Raw genomic sequence first — 23,599 nt, 5'->3', positions numbered from 1 at the left:
GATTTATACTTAGATAGGGAAGGTAAAAGGTTGCAGTTCACAAATCCACTGAATTAGAAAATCTAAGAGGCTAACATCTTGATTAAAATCTTGTAAACTTTTAAAAACGTGGTTTAAAGTTGGTCTGGGCTTTATAAAGGGGAAAATTGCTATATATGTTCACCCTCTCCATGTTAGCACTAGTGTTGAATCACAGTCTTGACTGTATTACATTAAGTACTGCATTAACTTGCTTAGCTTTCAATTTGTCTTTAAAAGCAAACAAAAGTTAACCCCTGAGACGAATGGTCCTGAACTTGCAGAAGCTGCTAAAGCCCAGCACTGAGTTTCCTTCACTAAATTGCCCCATCTGACCAAAATTTAATTTTTAAAGGAATAACTATGAAATGACAGTAGCGGTTTGGCTGCTTAAATTCAGTTTAAACATTTTTAGGCTGACAAATTTTTCTTAAATCTGCTTGAATTCCTTGATTTCTTATGTTACTTAGTGTTGGAGCTTCACTGAGTGCTCTGTAAGGAGGAGAGGGGTGAGCTGAGAGGGGCTGGGGATGCTCTCAGTTTTTCAGATCTTTGCAAACCACTCAAAGGAAAAGACACTTTGAGAGGATATTTAGTTTGAGTGTGAAATTTCCTTTGGTACATGCAGTGCCTATGATGGATTATTTTTAAGTCTGAGTTTGGGGCAAGGGGCAGTAGGTATCTGGATTGAATTCCATCCATGGTATTTGTAATCCCTGATGTATTTGGGATCTGCCATGCCTCCAGCTTGACTGTTTGGATTGTGGTGTGATAGCAGTGATGTTAATTGGTTGCAAGTTTCCTGGCTAGGTGAGTAGGTTGCTTTATAGCCCTGAAGGCTGCAGTGCCAGAGTTCTGAAATGTCCTTACCAGTGCTGCACCCTGTGTGGGTGCAATGATGTCCAGTCAGGGAACTGGACCCCGATTTCCCCTCCTGTCCCTCAGTCTTTGTGCATTTTATTTTTTTCACTTGAACTCTTTAACTGTTCCAGTGGTTTCTCTCAGTTTCACACAATAAGCCTTATATTCTGGCATATCTGAGCATAATCAGGTAAATTCAGCATTTCACCTAAATATTTCTTTAAGTCATATTATTTTTTTCAACTAATGGCACTAAATAGAAAGCCAAATTAAACTACAGGTTCTTGCAGCTTATAAACAAAACTTATAAGGACACTGTGGCACAATTTAGAATATGAGCATAAATATCTAGGCCAATAAATAGATCAACTTTCATGGTAGACTACACCAGAAAAGTGCACACTTTAATCTAGAACAGTCTGGCTAGTGGGAGATGAAAGCCTGTTACATCATGATGCTGTTTAGCATCTGATGTGAAATGCGTTGATGGCAGTTTCCTTCCCTTCCTGGGCACCTACATCTAAAAAAAGTGAAATAATCTTTGAAGATACAGCAGAGACAAAGCACCGAACAATTGTCATTTCAGGATGTAGACATATTGCTGTGTATTGCTGTCAGCTTGTATTGATTTTTAACTGGGTCTTTGGCATTGCAAATAGATATTTACCTTATTTGACTGGAAGAATTGCAGCAGTAATTCTTTCTCTGCTGGAAGAAATGGTTATTATAGTTCAGTGTCTAATTATGTGGCAGAATGTTAGAGGCTGTTTGCTCTTTCTCATTCATATCCAGTATTCCAGTCCTTTTCTGATTACTAGCTATAGATGGTGACATAACCATTGGCTTTTTAATATATAAAAGTACATGTTAAATTTCCAGGAAAACGAGGGATAACTTAGCAGAGCTAAAAAAAGAAAAAAACATTTTGGCTTCCAAAGAAATTTGAAGAGAGATTTGATTTTGCCCATGAAGGTGTCAGGAATTTTCTTGGGATTTGATGGTTCCCACATAATACATAAATAGAAATGTTTTTGTTCACTACTTGTTTTTTAACCTGGTACAAGAAAAATAATTACAGCTCTTTTGGTTTACTTCAAATGCACAACTTGAAAATCTGCAGTGATTTTGGACCTGCAGTACTTTCCAAGACACTTGAATTATAAAATTTAACGTGTTTCTACACCTTTTCATTTCTTGTTTGAACAGGGAGAAATTCTTTCCCACTTAACTTTGGGTTTTAACTTCTAGTGCATCAGCAAGTCTCAAGTACATAACATCATGGAGAATACTATATTGTTTTCCTCCTGTCAGCACCACTTTGTACCAGTGAAGCAGCATTTCTACTTAGCTGCAAGTTTGTTGAAAGCAAAGGTTATCTGCAAACACTGGAGTGTTCACAAAATGCTCAGTGCAATTCAAGACAGAAAAGTCAGAGTCAAATGTTGAGAGATTTATTTACTCTACAGAAAGATTAATAGCTTGTTACATAAACACAGCATTTTTTTCTCACTATTTTTCACTTCATGCATAGTAGAAGATGCAGAGATTAGGACTGTGATGGGATATTTTTTAATCTATACAACCAGTTGACATTTCTGATCATTCACAGTCAACACTGTACATATCTCCAACTTGACTTGTCACAGGGGAAGGTATTAATGTAAGTAACCAGGTACATGAAGTGAAAATTCAGTTTACAGGGAGGAACACCCTTCACATCTCTGTGTGGTTGGATGTGATGTCAGCCAGGTGATGGTTTGTTCTCAGTGTCACTGAGAGCTGCTCAGCACCAGGCTTTTGTGTCAGTTCTTATAAAGTCCTTCCTTAAGCCTCCCCCTTAGCTTCATTGAATGGCATCTCTTCAAGTAACAAATTTGTGCCATGGTTGAATTTTGTTGTTGCTGAGACTCAACTGTGACCTCTTTGGGGACAGGTTGGTGTCTGAGACATGAATGCATTGTGCTGTTTGTGGTGCTTCTAATCTGAAGTTTAACTATGAGTTACCATCAGTAAAGGCATTTTTTGAGCCAGTCTCACTAGTCTCCAGGAAATGTAATTCAAGGAAGTGAAGTAAGGACTCATAAGTAAGGGAAGGACCCTTAAGAGTAAGGAAGCTCTCAAAGGGAGAAGTGCAGCCCATCTGACTTGCCCCATCTCTGTCAACTGGCTAGATACAGGGAAGGAACAAACAAGCCACATTGCTCCATGCTTGGGTTCTGCTACTTCAGTGTTTTGCTCTTGGATTAAATGCTGGTACTCCAGGAAATTCCAGAATCACCTCATCATGAGGACCACTGCACCATCAACGTATTTCATATTACTGGTAGAGAGACTTTAACAATCAAGAAATTCTGTGTGCCAATCTTAAAACAGCATCTTTTGTGCCATCATAGGCAAAAGTCTCAGGATGGGACAGGAAGCAAGCCAAACAACCAGTCTGATTAGTCTGATAAATTCCCTCTCTTCCCAAGCCTGTGACTTTAGGGAGCAGCCTATCATCCCGAGGTGATAACTGGTGCTGAGAAAGCAATAGGATGGGCTGAGGGCTGGTTTCAGGCTTCCTCTGCTCCTCAGTGTGTGCCAGCTGCTGCAGCTGCACCTCTTCAGTGCAGCTGGATCTTCACCCCCACTCGAAGCCGAGGGGTGGACTTGGAGGATGATGGGGGCTTGGGGGAGAAGCATGAGAACTGCTGCTCCCATTATGCACTAGGTTTTCATGCACATAAGTGTCTTATTTTTTTCCCTTGACTACTGTAGCAAATGCTCTAGTTTTGTTAGTAAAACAAAAACAACCTTTTTATTGCTTCTTATATTTGGAAAGTGATGTATTACGGGTTTCTGAACTGAAGGTTTAATAAAGAGTACAGACATTAGCTTCCTTTCAAGCTGCTCTGGGCCTTTCTTGTTTGCTTTGTATGGCAAGGGTCTAGAGAGATTTCTTTTATTTCCTTCCCCACCATTGTTTTTGGTACGAAGTTGGGGTTTTTTTCTTAATATTCAGACATTTTATCGCCTCACTTCTTTTAAAACCGAGGTTCTTTTTATTTTTTCCTTTTTTTTCCATCACACAAAAGAATACTTCTAGCTGATTGAGTTCTATCCATTGCCAACTGTGGACTCTTTTGTCTTGCTAGTCCAGCATCGTCTATAAAATGAGGACCATTGAGCAAGTACTCGCAGGCTCCCCACTGAGCCCAATTGTTCTTGAAAGGTGTGGTACTGTACCAGTGTAACATGGAGAGCTGCAGTTCAGAGGGCCTGAATGCATTGCAATTTCTACCTTTTGCTTTGTGAAAGGAGCTGGATTGTGCTGCGAGATAATAAATCCACCTATTTTTAGTTTGGTGAGGTTGTGACAAGTGGGTGAACAAAGAACCAGTTGAATGCACTTGCTGTTGTGTTGAAACTGGCTAAAAGTTCCCATTCAAGTGGTTTCAGCACAGTACAGCTAACAGGCAATTTTCCATTTATGTACACAAACCTTCTAGAAAGACAGCTGTGTGGTTGGATTAATTTCTAGCAGTAAATTGAATAAAAGATATTTTGAAGGGGGACTCAGGAATTCCTTTCTAAAGCACTGAAAGCAGAACTTTCAAAGCTTCTTTTTATTTGGTTCCTTTCCCTCTCAGTACCTACTATAAGTTTAAAGAACTGAAAATATTGTCCTCTCTATGGAGATGGAACACACATTGTTGTGTTTTTCAAAGCAATGAGATAGACTTAGGATTAAGATATACTTTAATATTTTTTACTTTAAAAATATACTGGTTTGCTTTTAAGTAAATACGAGAGGAATTTGTACCTGTTAGTCATAGAAATAAACTCAAATGTTCTCAAATGTTTCTATCTGTGAGCTACAAAGAAGCATTTAGAAAACAGGAATGCATATTATAACAAAACTGTTTTCACAGGAGAGTGAAATTTGAAAATAGCAATCTTCTTGATCATGCAAAGGTTATTCATCTTGTTGGCGTTAGTCACATGCAAAATTGGATATGGGTTTTAACCATAGCTAACAAAGACTCTGAATTCCTCCTGACAGAACTATGACCAGCAGTGGTTTGTTTGTTTGGTGGGGTGGTGTGGTTTTTTTTTTTTTTTTTTTTTTTTTTCCTGAGAGCTCATCTTCAGATGCAGGCCTTGGAGTTACATAAATCAACTCCTAGGTGAGGTCTTGTTTGTCTGTTCAAATGAACAAGATTATCCCTTATAGATCTTTCTGGCTGGAAATGTACGACTTGTTAACTAATTATGTAATTTGTGTTGTGAGATATGAAAACTGCTTGAGCAGGAGAAGAGCAAAACAAACCTCTGATCAGTAGAGAAATGTGTTGCATTGGTGTGTTAAATGTGGTGCAGGCTCAGGGAATGCTGCTGCAGTGCCTTCCCTGTGGAGGGTACAGGTGATGGGGCCACCATCCCATCCCATCCCAGTGCTGCTGATCACCCTCAGCCTGCCTGTGCCGTGACTGAGCTTCAAACCTTGAGTGCGCTGCCTTTAGCCTTTACCTGAGCTTTCCCCCAGTGAACTTTGTGTGGGTTTGATGTAGGGATGTCCAAGGAGCTGTATGACCTTGCAGCGTGGCAGTGGGATTGTCTGCAAGGTGTTCCATGTGTAACATCAACCTAAGGGATCAGGCTAATCCCCTCACTCTAGTGAGCTTTCCTCTTTTGACCAGCTGTATACAGACAAGGGTAATTGAAATTTCTTCTGAATTCAAAAAGTCTTGTTTAAAAAATACCCAGAGATGCTGGTAATCCCCCTTACATGGGTGCTGATGTGCATTGGTGAAGTAGGAACCATTACACTGCTCTCTGGAAGAGCATCTGGAATACAGCATACTAGGAATGTTGCAATGTTCCCATTTCAAATAAACAAATATAAAATACTTAAGAAATGACAAATTGGGGGAGGAAGCTGGAAATGGGTGTGAAAGTTGGTCTTGTTCCCTGTGGATCTCCTTGTAATACAATGCTTGCCGTGTATGAGACTGGAATCACTTAACCAGTGAGAGACTGAAAATGAGTGTGACATTATTCTGTCTTGCACCACCTCTCAGAGGAGCCATGGATATTTCACCTTCCTCTCACTGGGTGCTTGCATGAGGCACAGTTTGGAAGTTTCTCACTTGTTAAAATTTAAGTTCTGCTCTCTATGTGTTTGTTTTTTCTTAAATGCTCTTTCTGGATTCTAGCCAAGGATTCCTTACAGCTCTGTAAGGAGCTTAGGCATTTTTCTTTTATCTCTGGTACAGAGGTAGCACATTTACTGAGTTTTTCTTTTCTTTTGCTGTTGTACAAATAAAGATGAGTGCCCCTCTAGTTTTAATATCCGTTGAATTTAAACAGAATTGCTCCTGAGCTCTTGTTCAGACAGTACCCAGCTGAAAGACAAACTAAGCTGACTCTGGAGCAAGATGCTCCCAGTAGAGGCTTGGGTTTCTTCTGTTTGAGATTACCCAAATGTGCCAGTTGTCCTGGCAGCCTCACTGAGGTGATGCCTGAGGATTCATTCTCTGCAGGGGAAATTAATTGTTGACCAGGCTGCAGTGCAGCTGTCTGACCTAAATGCTGGTGTCACCAAATGCTCTGCTCTGGATTTGCCAGAAACCCAATACAGCAAACTTGGGGTGGGTGTCTCTCTTTCCTCATGTAGTTGGCCAGGGGTACATTTTTGGATCTTCCTGCATAAAAAAGGGGACTGTTTTTCTCACAAATGGCAATCTAGGCAAAATATCCATGCAAAGCTTGACTGTGTAGTAAGTAAATACCATTCTTCCTATTTCTTCATGCCTCTCATTTCCAGGATTGCTTTAAACACGTGGCACTCTCGAGTACATACACTCAAACCATTCAAGAATGTCAAGAATTTATTCTGTTCCTCCTGTCCAGTCATGGTTAATATAGTCATGGTTTCTCTTTTTTTTTTCTTTTTTATTGCAGACTTTAAAAAATTCCAAAAGTCTTTGCTCCCTTGACTATGAAGATGACGATGATGACACACAAATGAAGACAATTGTGTCATCCCCATGTGACTCAAACGATCTTATGAACATCATCACCCCCGGCTCCAGCCCCATGAAAGAGCAGCTGGAGGAAGGGAGGCACCACAGCTCGTGCCAACGGAGCTTCAAAACAAGGGATTATAAGAAAGCAGACGTGGTGTGTGAAAGCGACGAGGACACGAGTGATTGTGAGAGCACTGAAGAAGGAATCTTCCCTCTAGACTGTGGGGACTTGGACCTAGAGCAGATCGAAAACAACTGAGACTCCAAGTTGTGTGCTAGAATCAGAATTGTTCTAAATTAAAGTGATAGAGGATTACCTTTGCCATGCATAATCCATGTCCCTGAATCTCTGTATTGCCTATCTTTGGGCCTGTGTTAGAAGAAATGTTTCAGGTGGGGGAAAAACGTGAACCATTGTTACCTGTTTAGTCTATTGGTCAATATGTGGATGACGACAACAATAACAACAAAAAAAGTAGGAGGTTAAATGTTATTTTGAACATTAAGGAATAATTTTGATTAAAAATTTCCTAACAAATATTTTGCATTTTTATGGCTTTTACAGTTCTGGAGAAAAAGCATCTCTATTTTGAAACGAATTTTCAGAAGGGCATTCTATAAAACTAAATCTGTCTACAGTGATTCTGGTGCGGGTCTATGTTGCTTTTGTTAAAGAGCTTAATGTGAAAAGTGAATTGCATAATGAAATTGGTAATAAACCTTCAGATAGAACTCTTCAATATCTGGTTGACAACTGGTCCAAAATACTCAACTGCCACCTTTGACAGTGTCTGGTTAAAAAACAACTTCATAACATGTACAAATGTTCTTTTCATACATTCAGGACTTTTTGATCAAAATATGGTAGTGACCTTAAAGGTTAACATTTTTCATTATTTTACTACTTGAATTGTTTTCTAGCCTGAAGCAATGCTAATTTAGGTGGGCTAAAACTGCAAGTAGCTGCCCACCTACTTGGTCATTATGTTTTCTGTGTTTCAAAAGAATGTACAACAAGAGCACTTGAACTTTTAGACAGGGACTTTGTAATGATCAATTCCCCAGGAGGTGATCCCTTCAGCAATACTAGAAGGAAAATAGTCCTTGAATTAAATAAAATGACATTTTGCTTTGCACTTGTGTCTGTTCATGGATTTTACTGGTTAAAAATGTAGATTCTGTAACGTGGTACTTACATGTGGAATTTGGTGGAGGGGAAGGGCAGATTTCTGGTCATCTGAAACAAAAGTGACATCAGATTTGTCTGGAGAGCTGCAGAATAACTCATGTTGGATCCCAAAAGTGTCTCAATGATTACATACACTGGAATCATCTCAAATGTCATACTGCACTCATTGCAAATTATTGCAACACATACTTATTTTTTTTAGTTCAGCTATAATAAATAACTTCCTGAACAAGGGGGAAATTGATCTCAAAATTGTGTTAAATGGGATAGGCAAAGTAAACTTTGATAATGGCATTTGAGTCCATCATGTTAGTGTACTTGAATGAGCCAACTTCTACTGGAGCTTTTGCCATAAAACCAAAATACAGCAACCAGTCAGCTAATGGAATATGATTAAAATATGAAAAATATACCATGAGGGATGTGCCAAAGGTTGGGGCATGGTATGATACAGGATGCAGCCATGGGGTTCAGGTCAGCCTTGATCATAAAAGGATTGGCCCTTAATTACTGAACAAGTGCACATAACTCAGAATCTAAACAAAATTTAAAAAGGGTAGGTATTCAGTAAGATGCTCTAACATTTTTCTTTTTCCTTTTATGGCTCCTACTGCAAGTGGCAATGATCTGTGCTATTGATACTGGCATGTGTGCGTAGTGAGGTGCAAGAACACTGCAGAGCCTTGCCAGGTTCTTGGTGTGTTACTGCATATTGTGTGGGAGCAGTGAAGCCACTCACTGTTCATGAAAATCATTCTCTTTTTTTTTCTGGATGAGTAAATAAAGGAGTTGCTGTTGGAGCAAAGACTTGAGTTCCTTCAGAAGCTGCTGTTGGGAATGTCTCACCCTGCAGATGCCTGCTGTGGGACAGCGCAGAGCAGACAGGTGCTGGCACATACAGCCACTTGGAATAATCTTAGTTGATGGAGGATCCCTATTCTTGGTGCTTCTTCCAGAAACAGTGAGTGAGGTACAGCCTGTTCCTCTTGTGGGTAGATGGGAAAAGTGCTGCAGTGTGGTGATGAGACACTGGGCAATGGAACAGCCCAGCTCACTCCTGCAGCTGCTGGCTGCAGAACTGCTTTTCCTCTCTGTGTGTTCTTAATTGAGCAATAGAGGTAAGTAAAAGTGAATCAGCTTTAATGCAGGATTGTAGCAAAGGCCAATGGTACAACTGGGATCACTTAAAAGCTAATTTACCTATTTGCAAGCACTAGTTAAAAGTGTAATGGCATGGAATGAGAAAGCTAATGTGGCAATCCATTTAGCTCTTCCTCCCCTAAGGAAGACAAGCTGCTGGAAGAAGTAAAAGAAGAAAATGCCTCAGAGGACACAGATAGAAGGAGGTTGAGATGTGCATTGTCAGTGAAAAAGCAACAAGAGCTGAAGCTATCAATAAGATGGTGATAAAGCAAAGGCAAGGGTAGACAACCAGATAATATTTGTTCAAGCTTTGAAATACAGCCTGCCTGTGGTGTTGATGAGTTGCTTTTGTAGGTGTGCTGTTTTCAGTCAACACAAGGCCACATTCCTACCCTGATCCTTAGAGTAGGAAGGGGTTTCCCAAGGGAAGTTACAGATACATTTGCTCGTGGTAACACAGGACTCAGTCTCCCGCTAAGCCGGCTGTTAAAACTCTAAATAGCCCTTTCATGGAAACAAACAGAAAGGAGTGGGTTTGGATACTGAAGAATGAATTTCATGACAGTAGGAAGTAGTAATTATCTAGTTTAGGCTCGTGTTAGTCGGTGACAGGAAAATAAGCAGTTGAACAGCTGTGCAGTGACACTGGCAAATGAAGAAATCTGCTGGAAGGAATCTGTGCACTTTGTCTGCAGATTCCAATGCAATCCCCCCCTGAGAACCAACAGCAAAAGGAATTGTTTGAAACTTCCTTCAGATGGGGCAGGCTTGGACTTTGCATCTGCCCCATGAGATCTGAAGTCCTGCTCTAAAACAAAATCACAGATGGTGAACATGGCACCTCTGCATTTGCTTATAGGCTGGTGTAGTGACTGTTGGGCAAACAGAGGATGGTTTGCAAGAAGGGAAAATGTGATTTCAGAGACTGAATTGTGCTTGGAAGCAGCTGAGTGGGCTGTAAGCAGCTCTGCTCTGGGAGTGGTTTCCTTCCATCTTGCACCCAGTGTCAGAACGGAAGGCTGTGTTGCGTGGGGTTGAGGGAGTTGCTCTAGGTCACTTATCTTTCATTTTTATTACAACCTGGATAACGAAGTAGTATGCACGTTAAATCTACAGTCAACAGGAAGCTGGAGAGATGTTTAAGATAAGATAGTATTAGAATTCAAAATAGTCTTGGCAACTTGTAGAAATGGTTGCAGCAGGGAGGAGATGGTGGGGAAAGACAAGATCCTTTTTAGCAAGGTGCTAAATTTAGGTAGGGTAAAACAACTGCACGAATTCTGAGTTGTGACAGCTTGTAAGCACTGTTTCAGATAAAGCTGGTGCTGCTGGTGGTAGAAAAACTTCAGGCTGGGATTCACAAATCGTGGTGTATTTGGTGAGATTCAAGATAATCCTTTACTTTGGAGATGCAACTTGAGACACTGCACATAAGGCAGGAAAGTGCCATGGAGAGTGGTGTGACTGATACCTTGAAAATGTGGCAAAAGGCACTTGTGAGGATGCAGTGATAGGACTGAGTTTGAAATCATATGGTAAATGGGGCTTAAATTGTAGCTGGGATGAGTGGTAGTTTCTTCTAAGCCCAAATAATAATAAAAAAAGGGTAGGGAGTCACTGAACAGATGTGTGGGGTGCCAGTGGTAGCTGTTCCACAAATGGAGATCTGTTAAGAGCAAGCATCTGTCAGCAGCAATCGCTGTGTTAAAAGCTTTGTTTTGGGGCAGGGGACATGGCTGGCTGACTTTCCACAGTCCTTTTCTTCTGGATCCTGTCCCATTTTCCTCTGGATCTGTGCAGCTTGAATCTCCTAGCAAGCCTTGAAGTTTCAAGGTAAATAACTGCTGGAGGAAGAGAAGCTGAAAATAAGGTGGCAAGCAGAGCAGAAAGGAAGGAGCTCCCATGCATGGTTCAGCTGGGATCTGTGGATCCTGCTCAGAGCTGACATTGTTAGGATATAGGCCTCTATGGTTTGATGTTGGGCTAAATCATCTCTCAGAAAAACGTAAAGACGTATTTTTGTGTATGCAGGTCCAGTCTGAGGGCTGGTGCCTAGTGAATTTACTGTTGCTTTCAAATCACAGGTGAAGTTGCTGCTTACCTGTTGGTGTAAAGATGGTCTCTGCAGTTCCTCTGAAAACCCACAGGTTTGTTGGAAAGCCCTCAGTGGAGGTCGGCAGATGCCAAAATAATTTTTCTCAATCTGTTCACTGTGTTTATTTTGCAAACGACATATTGTTTGTTTTTAAAAGTACCTGAGTCTAGATCTGTGTGCTTGCACAGTGGGCTCTCACAGCGGGGCTCATCCTTTCATTAGGAATCATCCAGTGCAGCTCAGCAGATCACTTGGGATGTTTCCTTCGAGGTCTTGTCATTAGAAGAGGACACAGCTGCTCTGCTGACGTGTTACACACGCTCACCTTACCTGGACCTGGTCCAGGACCTGCAGGCTGACACTTCCACCACGTCTCTGCACCTTTTCATCACCATTATAAAGGGATGAGCCTTAAATAGTTGGGATCTGTGGCCCTCCTTGCTGTGGCTGCTCATCCTTGCACCCCTTGGTGGGGCTTGTTGGTTGTTTAAAGGACACAAAATGCAGTTTCAGTGGAGCTTTGCTGTCATATGCTGAGCAGCCCATTTCGGTGTGTTTTCAAAGTGAGTTTGGAACATCAGTTGTTTTGGAGTTTTTGTGTGGTTAACATCATCCAGCTTACTGCTCCCACCACCATCTGGTCATCACAATAGTCACTGGCATGCTGAAATGCTGGGTATTTACTAGGAGAAAATGGGGCTGCTTTCACTATCTGCAGCTTCTTGGACCCATCAGCAGTAATTTTATGGATTTTTGCTGTTGTAAAATGCCTTTGAGATCTACACTGTGAGTGCTTGAGCCAGGGAAGTATGGCATGAACTCCATGGAAACAAGTTTAAAACTTCCTTAGAGCAGCATTTCATTTCTCAAACTTTTTAAAACCCAAACCGTAAGTTTAAATGTTTCATGATGCCTCAGTTTGGATGAAGAGCTGTGGTCTCCTCATTCAGGTAAGTTTGTGTGATGTGAGCAGTGATGTGAATTGAAGTGAGGGCTGTTCTGTAGAGTACTCAAAACTTGTGTCCCACTTTCCCAAACCGACTGGGCTGAACTCCCTGCAGCAGTGAGTGAGGATGCACTCCCAGAGCACTCAGGTATGGGCTGGGATTTTTTTTTTTTTTTTTTTTTTTTTTTTTTTTTTCCTTTCTCTCTTCCTTGCTTCATCTTACATCTACTCCGCATCAGGTGAGGGTTTGGGACACTGAACATGTTTCTAGAAGTGTGAGAGCTCATGGTGAGGTGGGTACAGCAAGGGAAAGGTCAGGGCTGTAGCCCTTGCTTTTGATTTTGCTGCATGTCTCTGCTTCATTGTCCCAAAGCTCTTTCCTTGCACTGAGACATGTTCCCATGGAAAACAGAGCATGTTGTTACATGAATGGACAATCTTGCATAATGCAGAAAGGTGGACAAGAGCAAACTGTGAGTCTGTAGGCAGCCTTGACTCTGCTGTTTGTTAGTTCTGATGGACTTTTCAATGTTCATCTACCTCTAGGACAGTTTTGAAAACATTATGTGATATAAATCCTCCCCTGAAATAAGATAGGAAAATATGCTAATTGTCCAGATTTGGCCATCAGCATTGTCATGACCCTTGTAAACCCCATGAGGAGCAGCTGAGGGAGCCGGAGAGAAAAAGCCTGGAGAAAAAAAGGCTGAAAAGGGACCTTGTCACTCTACAACTCCCTGTAAGGAGGTTTGAGCTGGGTGGGGACCACCCTCTTCTCCCAGACAACCAGTGAGAGGATGAGAGGACAGAGCCTCAAGCTGCTCCAGGGGAGGTTCAATTTGGACATCAGAAAAAATTCCTTCATAAAAAGAGTTGTTAAGCCTTGGAACAGACTGCCCAGGGAGGTGGTGGAGTCACTGTCCCTGGAGGTGTTCAAGAGATGAATGAACATGGCACTCAGTGCTGTGGTCCAGTTGACAAGGTGGTGGTTGGTCAGAAGGTTGGAATCAATGACTTTGGAGGGTTTTTCCAACCCAAATGACTCTGAGTCATTCTGCATGGCCCACATCAGAGCCAGTCTCTATGCAAGCATACAGCCCAAGATTGCTGCATTTATTGTCTGATAGAATGCATCCACCAGAGAGGAAATAAGATACATGCTTTTCAGATGTCTTCATAGCTTTTCACTTGCCAAGAAAGCAATAGCCATGCCTAGGGAGCATAGGATTTACTCTGGAATTTAGTCTGGCTGTTACAAGATGATCTAGTTCTGGTTTTCCCCTCTGACTCATAAGCATCCCTAATGTCTCCCCATCTCCATCATTCTGTTCTATCCTCTGGAAAGCACAGATAATGGATGTAACTGCTCAGTTACATCCATTATCTTCTCTCAGTTTGGAAAATTATGTCCAGAGCTGGTTTGTTGGATGGATTTGGGTGGTGTGTGGGCTACCTGGACAGTGAAAGAGGGTTGGGACAGCAGGTGTGTGCCCATCCCATGTGAAATGTTTAGAGAGCTGAGATGCTGAAATTTCCAGTCTCAAATAAGAGTTTACAAACTGCTGTGTTTCTCCACCTTAAAGGAAAGGTCAAAATTGGATGAAACTTTATAGAAATCACAAATGCTGATTTGTTACACGAATGTAGTGATGATCACAGGAACGTGAGTCCCTATAGATGTTGTCCTACCTAGATGGTTAGTGGCTTGTTTCGGTTTTGGTGTTGAACCAGTTTAGGTTTTTTTCAACAAATGGAAGGAAATAATCCAAAGCAAATACCTGTCATGGAAGAACTTCAGCCTGAACACCTTTAACTCATTGGAAACAACTCTGAAATCAGGACCTTGTAATAAGAAATGTTGTTGATCTGGGAGCTCCTCTCCATCATACAGGGCAAGGTGAGTGTGCCTGACTTGCCTGTCTGATGTGGATGTTCTGCTTTCAAATGTCATTATATTGGAGTCTGTCTAGACAGCTGAGAAAATGGTGGCAGGAAGAAAGAGGGAAAACACACAGAATTCAACAGAAATAGCAAAAATTTAATAGGAAAAAAAGTCCACTATAGGCAATCATAATTTAAACCAAAAGGGTTGTGGCAAAATATTTGAACAGCAGCAAATGCAAGTTATTCTACCCAGCATATTTTTGGTCTGAAACACACATTCATTCTAAAGGAAGGAATTTCTTCAAGTGAGCCTTACTCAGGGCTAGTGGGAATGGCTGGGACAGTCTTGAGGCACCAATCTCTTTGAGTTCTTGCCAAGATAATTTTCCTAAAACTATTGCCCTTGAGGAAAAAAGTGTGAGTTTAGCCCATAGGCAGGAAAGCACAGGACTGTTCATCTTACTTGTGCATACACAAAGCTGTCTAGACCTTGAACTTCTGAAGACACACATCTCACATAGCAAGAGCTGTTCAGAATGGTAGCAGCGACTCTCAGACAGGAAAAGAGCAACTTCAAAATGTATCTTTTTTTTTTTTTTCTTCCTAATTTGTGTAGTGCTGCATTTTCCCAGATTCCAGTATTCGGCGTTACACCTGTTTCTAAATCCACTTGCAAATGGTAACATCCAACCTCATTTCCACGCTCCCAGCCTCCCTCACAGTGAGGGCTCTGTCCCAGTGGATCTGTTTCCATTCTCCTCACCGGGATATTTGTATTCCCGAACAAACTCAATTGCTGAGCCGGGAGCACCTCGAGTTCCCGGCACTGGAGATGCCCGGGTGGGGGAAAAAAGCTTGAATATGCAAAGGGAGTGAGCCAGACATGGGGACAAAAGGGTGATATAATCCATTTTGCCAATGGCCAGCTGTTCGGCTGCGGGGCTGCCCCGCTCCTCCCAGGGATAGTTATGCAAATTGAGAGGGGCACAGGAAGGCAGCTGGACCACGGCTGAGGCTGGAAGCTGGGCTTTGTACCATGAGCCTGCCCTTGGCCAGGCCCTTGTGTGTGCCCGCGGGGCTTTGCGATGAGCTTTGCCATTTGCCTGCTGAGAGTTTGCCTTTGGCCCCATGGCATGTCCCCAGATTCCACTTGTTTAGGGGAGGAATGCTGGATTCCCAAGGTGGGTGCACTGGTTTGGTAAAGCAGGCTGGGTGACTCCCCTGCCTGTGGCCCTGCTCTTCCCTCCCACCCCCATCTCTTCCATGCAATGAGAAAAGTTTTGTCTGAAACTGGGCACTGAAGGGGTATGAAAAATTGTGGTGTTGCAGCAAACATCCAGGCTCTGCCACAGCCAGTTGGCTCATCCCGTGTTTCTACCCCTGTTTTAATCCCTCTGACCATGTGCTGGGGCTCCTGGGGTGGTGTGCCCACCTCTCCTCATTGCCCTGGTGTCAGATTTGTTCTGCAGGGAGGTGGGAAGCTCCAGGTTTGGGAGACAGCTGGGTGGGTCGTGCCACCTGAGCTCAGCTCCCACGGGGTATGTGGGGTTCCAGGACAGGGACAGCTGCATCCCCCTGCCAGGCTATGGAATGGGGTCTCAGGCTTGGACATCAATGTTGGGGAGCAAGGGCTGGGTGGCCCCAGCCAGGGAGTGGGGCAGTCCAGGCACAGGGCTGGATGGGACAGACATCAGCCCCCATGACTATCCTGGCTCCACAGTGTCTGTGGTGGGGAGCTGTGGTCTGGCACCCTACAGCATCACTGGGACAGGGACTGGTGGCTCTGGGCTGGGCTGAAACAGGGTTGGGATCCCTCATAGACCTTTTACAAAGGGCTGGGCCCCTTCTCCCTGCCTTGTGGCTCCCTGTCAGTCATAGTGTTTCTCGCCCCTTGGCAAACACATTTCAGTGCCTGGGAGCTCTCCCCACTGAAGCCATAAAACTAAATCTCTCCAGAGATAACCACTATGAATGGATGAGCTGCACCAGCACCTCTCCCTTTGTCACTGCATGTAAGTGGTTGCACAACACACACTCCTGTAGAATTGTTCCTGGAAAGCCCTTCCTGTATCCACACTGACATCAAAACCCCCATCACAGTTCAGTGAATGACAAGGGCAGGGATGCTCTGCCCTCAGTGCAGCCAGGGCACTGGGCACATGGATTCAGGGAACTCAGCACCCTCCTTTTGGGCAGAAGTGGGAGAAAGGATGGGAAAATAGTATCAGCAATTCATCTGGCTGAAGGCCAAGCACCGTTTCAGGTGTTGAAATCCACTCCTGCAAACTTTGAACTACAATTTGGCATGTAAATTGTTGGGCTCTTGGATGATAAATTGAATTGCTTGGAGAGGGGGAATCAAGAGGGACAGGCAGGCAGTGGGGGCTCATGGGGGGCTGGGGCAAAGCTGCTCATCGTGGTGAAATGTCTGTGGGGAAAGAAGGTTGTCTTGGATGGGCAGAGTAGTATATGGGTTTCCGAAGCTAAAGGAAAAGAGAGAATCGCAGACAGAAAGAATGGAAGAGTTCCACCTCTAAAGACATTGAGCCAGGTTTGAGCAGAACAACCCACAGAGAAATTTACTGGACTTGGCAACAGTATTGGCTGCATGTGTCAACACTTTCGGTTGTGTAGTGAACCTTGTTCTCCCACAGTCTTCCTATCCTAAATATTAACTTGATGCATCTTTCAGATCCTCGTCATGCTGTGCTAGGCAGAAAACCAATGACGTGGTGGCAAAGAATGAAGAAAAATCTCACCATCACCTGTAAAGAGTAGGTGCTTTCTCCAGAAACATTCTTTTTGACTTGTCAAAACCTTGTTTGAAACCTGACTCATTCTCCATGTCTCACTCAGTCACCAGAAAGTTGGTGTTTTTACCAATGATAATCCTTGCAAATAGCTTTTACAGTCTAATTTTAGTGCATTTTGTGAGTAGTCCATCTGAAAACATAACTGATTACTATGGAGATAGTCCAGACTACTGGGAAAATAATGTGTCTTTACTGCCTGGTAGAGTGTTGAAAGTTTTTAGTAAAATGTCTTTCAGAATCACAATTAGTTCCCTTTTTTAGTCTCTCCTTTGTAAGTGAAATGAAAGGTCTGATTAGTGGAGAAATCTGTCATTTCCCTAATGAGGTTAAGTGATTAGATGAAGGAAATTCATGACCACAGTATGTCCTGGCTTAGAAGTTCCATGCAGCAGTCTGTGCTTTCCAGACTGGGAGCAATTCCTGGCCATCATTTGTTTTTTTGCAGCAGGGATAGAAATATGCTTCTTTTACTGACCACAGGACTGTCAGGCCGATTTTTGGCTGTGGACGCCCAAGGAAGGCCTCATACAAGAGGCTGTACTTTCCTACTTGTGCCTGCTTAGGCCCTGCAATGCCAATGCTCACAGTTTTCAATATTTTCTTGTACACCCTGAGGACTGTGCTCAAGGCCTGTGCTTGATCTATACCTTAAAACTCCTGACAGAGCTGCAGCAGAGCTGGGAGTGGACTCAAGGGTGGTTTGATCTCCCCTTTGCTGAGTGGTGCTGGAGAGCTGGTCCTAAGGACTTTTAACATCTGACATTTTCTTTCCCCTGGTGTTCCCAGCAGGACCCGTGTGCTACCCTTGGCATCCTGGATGCAGCTACTTCCTCTAACTGTAACTCAAGGCTTCTCTAATGGATTTTCTGCACCGTTTTGTAGCCTGACTAATTTTTATTTTAAACTTTCCCTCTCTGACTGGAGGCTGACTAGGTCTGTCTCCCCTCTGCCCGCTCAGCCCCAGCGGGTTTCAGTTGGAGCAGTTTAACGAACGTCAGCCGTGGCCTCATTGTGCTGCATTGTTTTTGTGGGTGTCTGCACCTTTCAAACCAGCCCCAATTAGAAGAGCGGGGGAGAAGAGGGGGGAAAAGAAAGGAAGTAAATAGAGGCAAAATGATTCAGCTTTCAGCAAATGTGCAGCCTGTTTGTCAGACAGATGGAGCCACGTAGTGGATGGCTTTGCTGCAGCCTGGCCCCCGAGCAGGTGGGTATTTTGGAAACGAGGAGCGGTTTGTCCTGCTAATTCGCGGCCGTGCAGCTCACACAGGACATATGTTGATTACAACTTGCTTTGGCTCCTGCTGTTGCAGGCATCAGAACGTGTCCACCCCTCCCCAACAGGGCTTTAAAGAGAAATTGCTGGAATAAAAACAAAGAGGAAAAGTTACAGACACTTGTTGCGTTGGAGTGGGAAGGACAAATGAGGGTTCAGAGCCACCCAGGCACGATTTCACTGAAGTACTAATTGCCAAGTGCCTTTCATTAAGAGACCATCATGGTTGTCCCAGCAGCATTTTGAACATATATGCAGATGGGCAGATGGCCCTTTGCTGTAGTACAGGCAGACGCATCTAGTGTTACAGATGGATTATTATGTTGATTCATCACTAAAAGAAAAACTTATCTCACAACAGGGCACTCGTTGGGGCACAGTTCCTTCTCGAGCTTATGTTTCCTCTCAGTATCTCCAGCTTTTACTGCTTGAAACACAGTTTTCAATCAGGAAGGCTAGTGTTTTTCCTTCTGTGCAGCATGAAAGAAAAAGAAAAAAGTTTAAGGGCCTGTCTAAGAGTAAAATGGTCCTTTGGGAAACCTAGAATGTGTTGTATAACTTTAACTGCTGCTGGGCAGGGAGGGCACCTTTCCTATGTGATACCAACTCTTCATCTTTCTAACTTGTGCTGAACTGTGATAATTTCCAGGTATTTGTCATCAGGAACAGAAACATCATATTGTCCTTATGGGAGAAGAATTGGTTTAAAGCTGAAGTTAGCTTGCCCAGAAGATGGTGGTTTAGCCTCAAGCACCACCATAGCTATTGGATTGATAGATACGGGTCCAAATGCATGATCTGCCACTGTGGTGGGATGAAAACAGAATTTCTACAATGGGTGCTAAAAAAATGCAAAGGCTGCGTGGTGCCTTGCCTAGTTATTTTGAATAATAACACCTTGTGCAGTGTAGGGGCAGAGGAAATGTGCAGCCTGCTTGCCCCAGGTCCAAGGGCAACAGGACAATAAAAGAGGTGGATGAGTGAGTTCTGTCAGACCATGGTTTTCCTTGGGAAATCAGTCTTCCTGCTGCTCCCATGGTGATCATCCTGGACTTCAGATTTTGTCTTCTCTAAAGTAGCTATTTTCCTGTGGACATCCTCTGTGGGACTTGACTCTGGAGAGTCAAGTATAACCTCTCATGTCTCTTGTCACCAGCTACATTGGAGTTGTGACAAGAATATCACTCTTGTTTTGCCCTGTTTAAAAAAACCATAAAAATGGAGGGGAAAAAAAATCTCATTTTCTGCTTGACCTTGATATCTGGATGCTGAATTTTATATCCATTAGAGAAACTCATTTCCTGCTCCTTATCTACACAGCTTTTGTAACTTGGTGCTGTCACCCTGAGCAGAGCTCTACCAGAAGTTTGGCCAACAAGAGAAAAGCAAACAAAAGATGAACTCGGAGATATGAAATCTGGAGCTGCACCTGCTGCAAACAAGGTTATTCTGAAGCTGGCTGTCACTGCACACTTCAATAATGAAGCAGCAGCTGAAGGTCCCACTAATACAAGCAGAAATTGCCCCACAACTGAGATACACATCCCTATGGTTGTGTCACTCTGCAGTAGCTGTCTGTCCTGAGATCACAACTTTTCCCTTTATGAGGTGTGGTTTAACACACCCACCAACCTAGGGAGGTCTGGGGAATTGCAAATCCTCTGATCACACTGGCATTTCTCTAAATAAATGGGGAAATTTGTGCCAAACCCTGAACATTAGCCTCCAGAGACAGCTTAAATTTACCAGTTGTTACTTGGGCAGATGTGCCTCCCACCCAGGCTTGATGCAGGATTTCAGATTTCCAGATGTGTCTAGACAGTCATTAGATATATGTGATTGTCTGTTTCACAGGCTGCCTCAATGATATCTACTCAAGGTTTGGGTCCAAACAGCCTCCCTGAGTACCTGCACATGGGGCTTGGTGCTGCTCTCTGGGGCTGGGAACTGCTGGGGACTCCAACATGTGATGAAAGCCTGCAGATAAGGGATATCTCCAATAAATAAGCAGGACACTTATCTGTGGTTGCAGAACAGACAATCAGGGAAGGCAGCAGAATTTAGGATAGGCACACATGTAAAGTACCAGGAAAAACGGTTATATAACACACACAAAAAATTGCATAATCTAGGGAAAGGGACGTAGTCCTTAAAACAGAAAATGACCTTTTGGTTTTAGTTTCTGAATGGCATCAGCTGACATTATGCAACGGTCGACCTGTCTGTAAAACAGGGCAGTTGATATTTACCTGCATCCTCACCATGCAAGCTGACAATTAATGTTTGCAAGGCAGTTGGAGGACTTTGGATGAGTGACTGTGCAGGTACAAAGACAGGCTTTAGAGCCTCCTCACTGAGGAGCAGCAGCCAGTGCCCTCACGTGTCTGTGCACAGCCACACGTGCCCACCAAGAGCTTTCCCAGAGCAACGTTGTTGTTTCAAACATGCACAGCCCATTGTTAATTAGTTCACCTTGCCCTACAATGCCTTGTGCCTGGAGACTCTGTGGCCACTCTACAGTTGTTTTTGTCATAGTCAAAGAAGGAAATGGTTTTTGTACTGGGCATACAAATCCAGGCTAGACACCTGCTGTGGGTCTTCCTGGCCTTGGTTTCATCCTATCAGAGCATGAAAACATATCTGCTTAAAAGTGTCACCTGTACCTAACAACATTAACTTTAGTGGTCCCTACCTCCTACAGCTGTCTGATGCTGCCAGTGTGACATTATTTCCCAAGCTCCATGGGAGGCTGAAAAGTGAAGTGACTGTCTGCACAGGAAGCTGTTTAGGGCAAGGTTTGGTAGAAGGTCTCTGCCTTCAGCAGCTCCCACTCTCACTTTTATGACCTGATTTTTCAAAGAGTGTCTCAGATCTAGGGAAAAATCCAGGCCATTTATTTGCCATGCCTACCTGGGACTTGAAATACACTTTGAAAATCTGGCCCAAATATTTCTTCTATAACTAAAAAGAGGAAAAAATCTATTTCTTAGAGTTATAATTGTCAAGGAAATGCTGGTGTCTTTGTTATCTGAGGTAGGGACCTTGAGACTTCTCATGCCTATATTTTGCTGAGAGGCACTACCCTCCCATATGGCTCAGGAAAACAAGGCAGTCAAAGCAAAGACTGAGGGAATCATAGGATGGTAGTGATAACATCTTCTGTGGAGTTCATAGCGACCTCATTGCTTTGCACTGTGATTTGACTGACTGTTTTGAAAAAGATAGAGTGAATAAACCAGGGGGAAACAAGCCCCCATCAGTTTGAGGAAAAAGGCAAGAAAACAAACTCTGCCTAGGAGCTTGTTTCTGGAGGAAGGAGAACCCCCAGCTCTCTGCAAAGGGTGGGCTTGAGCTGTCAACAAGCTGGGATGTCCCTTTGAAGGTGGAAGACAGCCTGAGCATTGGGGTTCTGCTGCCTTTGAAGCCATCTTTGTGCCAGCAAGAACTGGAGCTTCTCTGCAAAAAAAAAAAAAAAAAAAAGACAGACTGCTGTTTCACAGAGAGAGCTGATAAGAGCAAGTGGTTTGCAGCTAAACCAGGAGATAAACAGGTGTCTTAAAACACCTTCTACATATCCAGGGCAGGATGAGAAAAGGGGAGCTCTTTTCTCTGCTGACTAAAAATCAGGAAGCAACATCTGCAAAGCAGAAGTTATGTTAATGTTTGGTAGGGTCCCATCCATTCTGGCTGAGGTCTCTTTTTTTCTAGGTGATTCACATAATCTACAGCCTCCATCCTCCTCTCCTGCTTGCAGAATTCCAGTTTCCAAGCTGTCAGCCCCAGTGCATAAAGGAAGACGCTGGCTCAGTTAGTTAAGACCATGCCGAACATTTATAGGGTAGAATGAAAAAGTAAAGGTGAAATGTGCAGCCCAGGGCTCCCAGTTCTTTCTTGTGTGCTCCTGGGAATGGAATTTTTGTCCATTGGACTTGAGCTGCTCTAAAAAGCACAGAACAAAAGCTGATCTTAAAAGTGATCCGCAAAGGAATAAATGGCAGGCTCACTCTTTGTTATTCATGTATGGTGCTCAAAGAGCACTTGAAATGGTTGGGATTTTCTGTTGAACATTTTCTTTTTTTTAAATTCTGCTTGGGTTTTGTGGGGTTTGGGTATTTGTTTTAGCAGCAGTTCAAGCATATGTCCCTCCTGAAAAACATTATGGCTGGCTGGGAAACCCATACATTAATAACATGAGGGGACACATGAGAGTGAAATGGGCAGAAATGGGAAAAGCTGGGTGGTTGGAGGGGCTATATTCTCCAAGAGGCAGCCTGGCTTTTGTCTCTTACTTAATTTTATTCCTGCCTGTCCTGTGCTCTGTGCCACACGATTTACTCACTGAATCATGCTCAGCAGCTGTATTCACAAGCTGGCATAAATTTATTTTCGTCTGCTGGCCAATTACACCAACTGCCTCAACTGTTGTTTATTTTATTCTGTTGCATCCTCTTGAGTTACTGTTAACAGTGTCCCTTTTGAGTAGAGATGGGCTTTTTGGCACAGGGGCCTGTTGGCCTGCCAAACTAATGGACCATATCTGTTATTTAACTAGTTGTAAAGGCTCCAGTTTCAGGACAGCTTGCAGTTGCTGTGGCCACCTGTACCACACTGGCAGGGCTGGAGGCCACTGCCCATGTGGGATATATCACCCCAGCTCAAGAGTGTCCCTTGGCAGTGACCTGTCCCCAGGGGACACTTCTGAGGTTTGCCTTGGGGCAAACAGCCCTTCTGAGGCTGAGTGTCACCTCCCTGGGGCTGGGTGGCATGAGCTGGGCTGTGCCAGGGGAGCTGGAACAGCTCACAGTTGTTCTGGAGGCTGTTCCTCTGGCCAGAGAGGGACTTGACCATGCAAAGGCTGTGGGAGGGAAGAGCCCCACAAGGCAACAGCCCCGAATGCCCAGGACTGGGGAAGAGCAATTAAAGGAGGAATTCGTCATCCCGAAAAGCTGATTAGGGTAAGGACATCTTTAATGCAGTGCACCTGTAACTGTCCCATTTTGAGAGGCATCTCTGTGTACTAGTGAGACCAGCAAGGACGAGCTCCTACCTTTGCAGGGTGCTTTGGGCACACAGCACTTGCTCCCTGCAGGATCTCCTCTGATTCTTTCTCTTAGCTTTATAGGATCTTGTGCTCATAAGCTAGGCCTCCCAACCACATTTGCCTTTTTCTAGGGAAAAGTGGCTCTTGTGTTTGAAAACTGAGGTTTGGCTCCTATTAAAAAAAAAAAAAATCACCTTAAACCAGAGCCCTACAAGCATTACTGCAGGAACAAGGGCTCTAGAAGTGCTGCAGCAAATGCTGCCTCCTTGCCAATGCAATCTGGACAGGGCAATGTCCTTCCATAACTATTGGGCCACACGCCTGAGGT

The 23,599-nt window shown here is 43.5% G+C and overlaps 1 protein-coding gene across 2 annotated transcripts in view; it reads left to right on the top strand.

Moving 5' to 3' along the window:
* The window catches only part of FAM53A (family with sequence similarity 53 member A), a 70,205-nt gene extending 62,182 nt beyond the window's left edge, over positions 1-8,023 (top strand). For both annotated transcript variants that reach the window (XM_083862394.1, XM_083862393.1), the window contains exon 5: positions 6,823-8,023. In XM_083862394.1, the coding sequence (XP_083718520.1) occupies positions 6,823-7,146 (324 nt within the window). In that variant the 3' untranslated portion in view covers positions 7,147-8,023. The remainder of the gene's footprint in view (positions 1-6,822) is intronic.
* The last annotated feature ends 15,576 nt before the right edge of the window (positions 8,024-23,599 follow it).

The sequence above is a fragment of the Zosterops lateralis genome (genome assembly GCF_965231275.1).
Source record: "Zosterops lateralis genome assembly, chromosome: 5".
Lineage (NCBI taxonomy): Eukaryota > Metazoa > Chordata > Aves > Passeriformes > Zosteropidae > Zosterops > Zosterops lateralis.
Note: the sequence above shows the minus strand (reverse complement) of the source record. Positions and strands in the feature narration are given on the sequence as shown.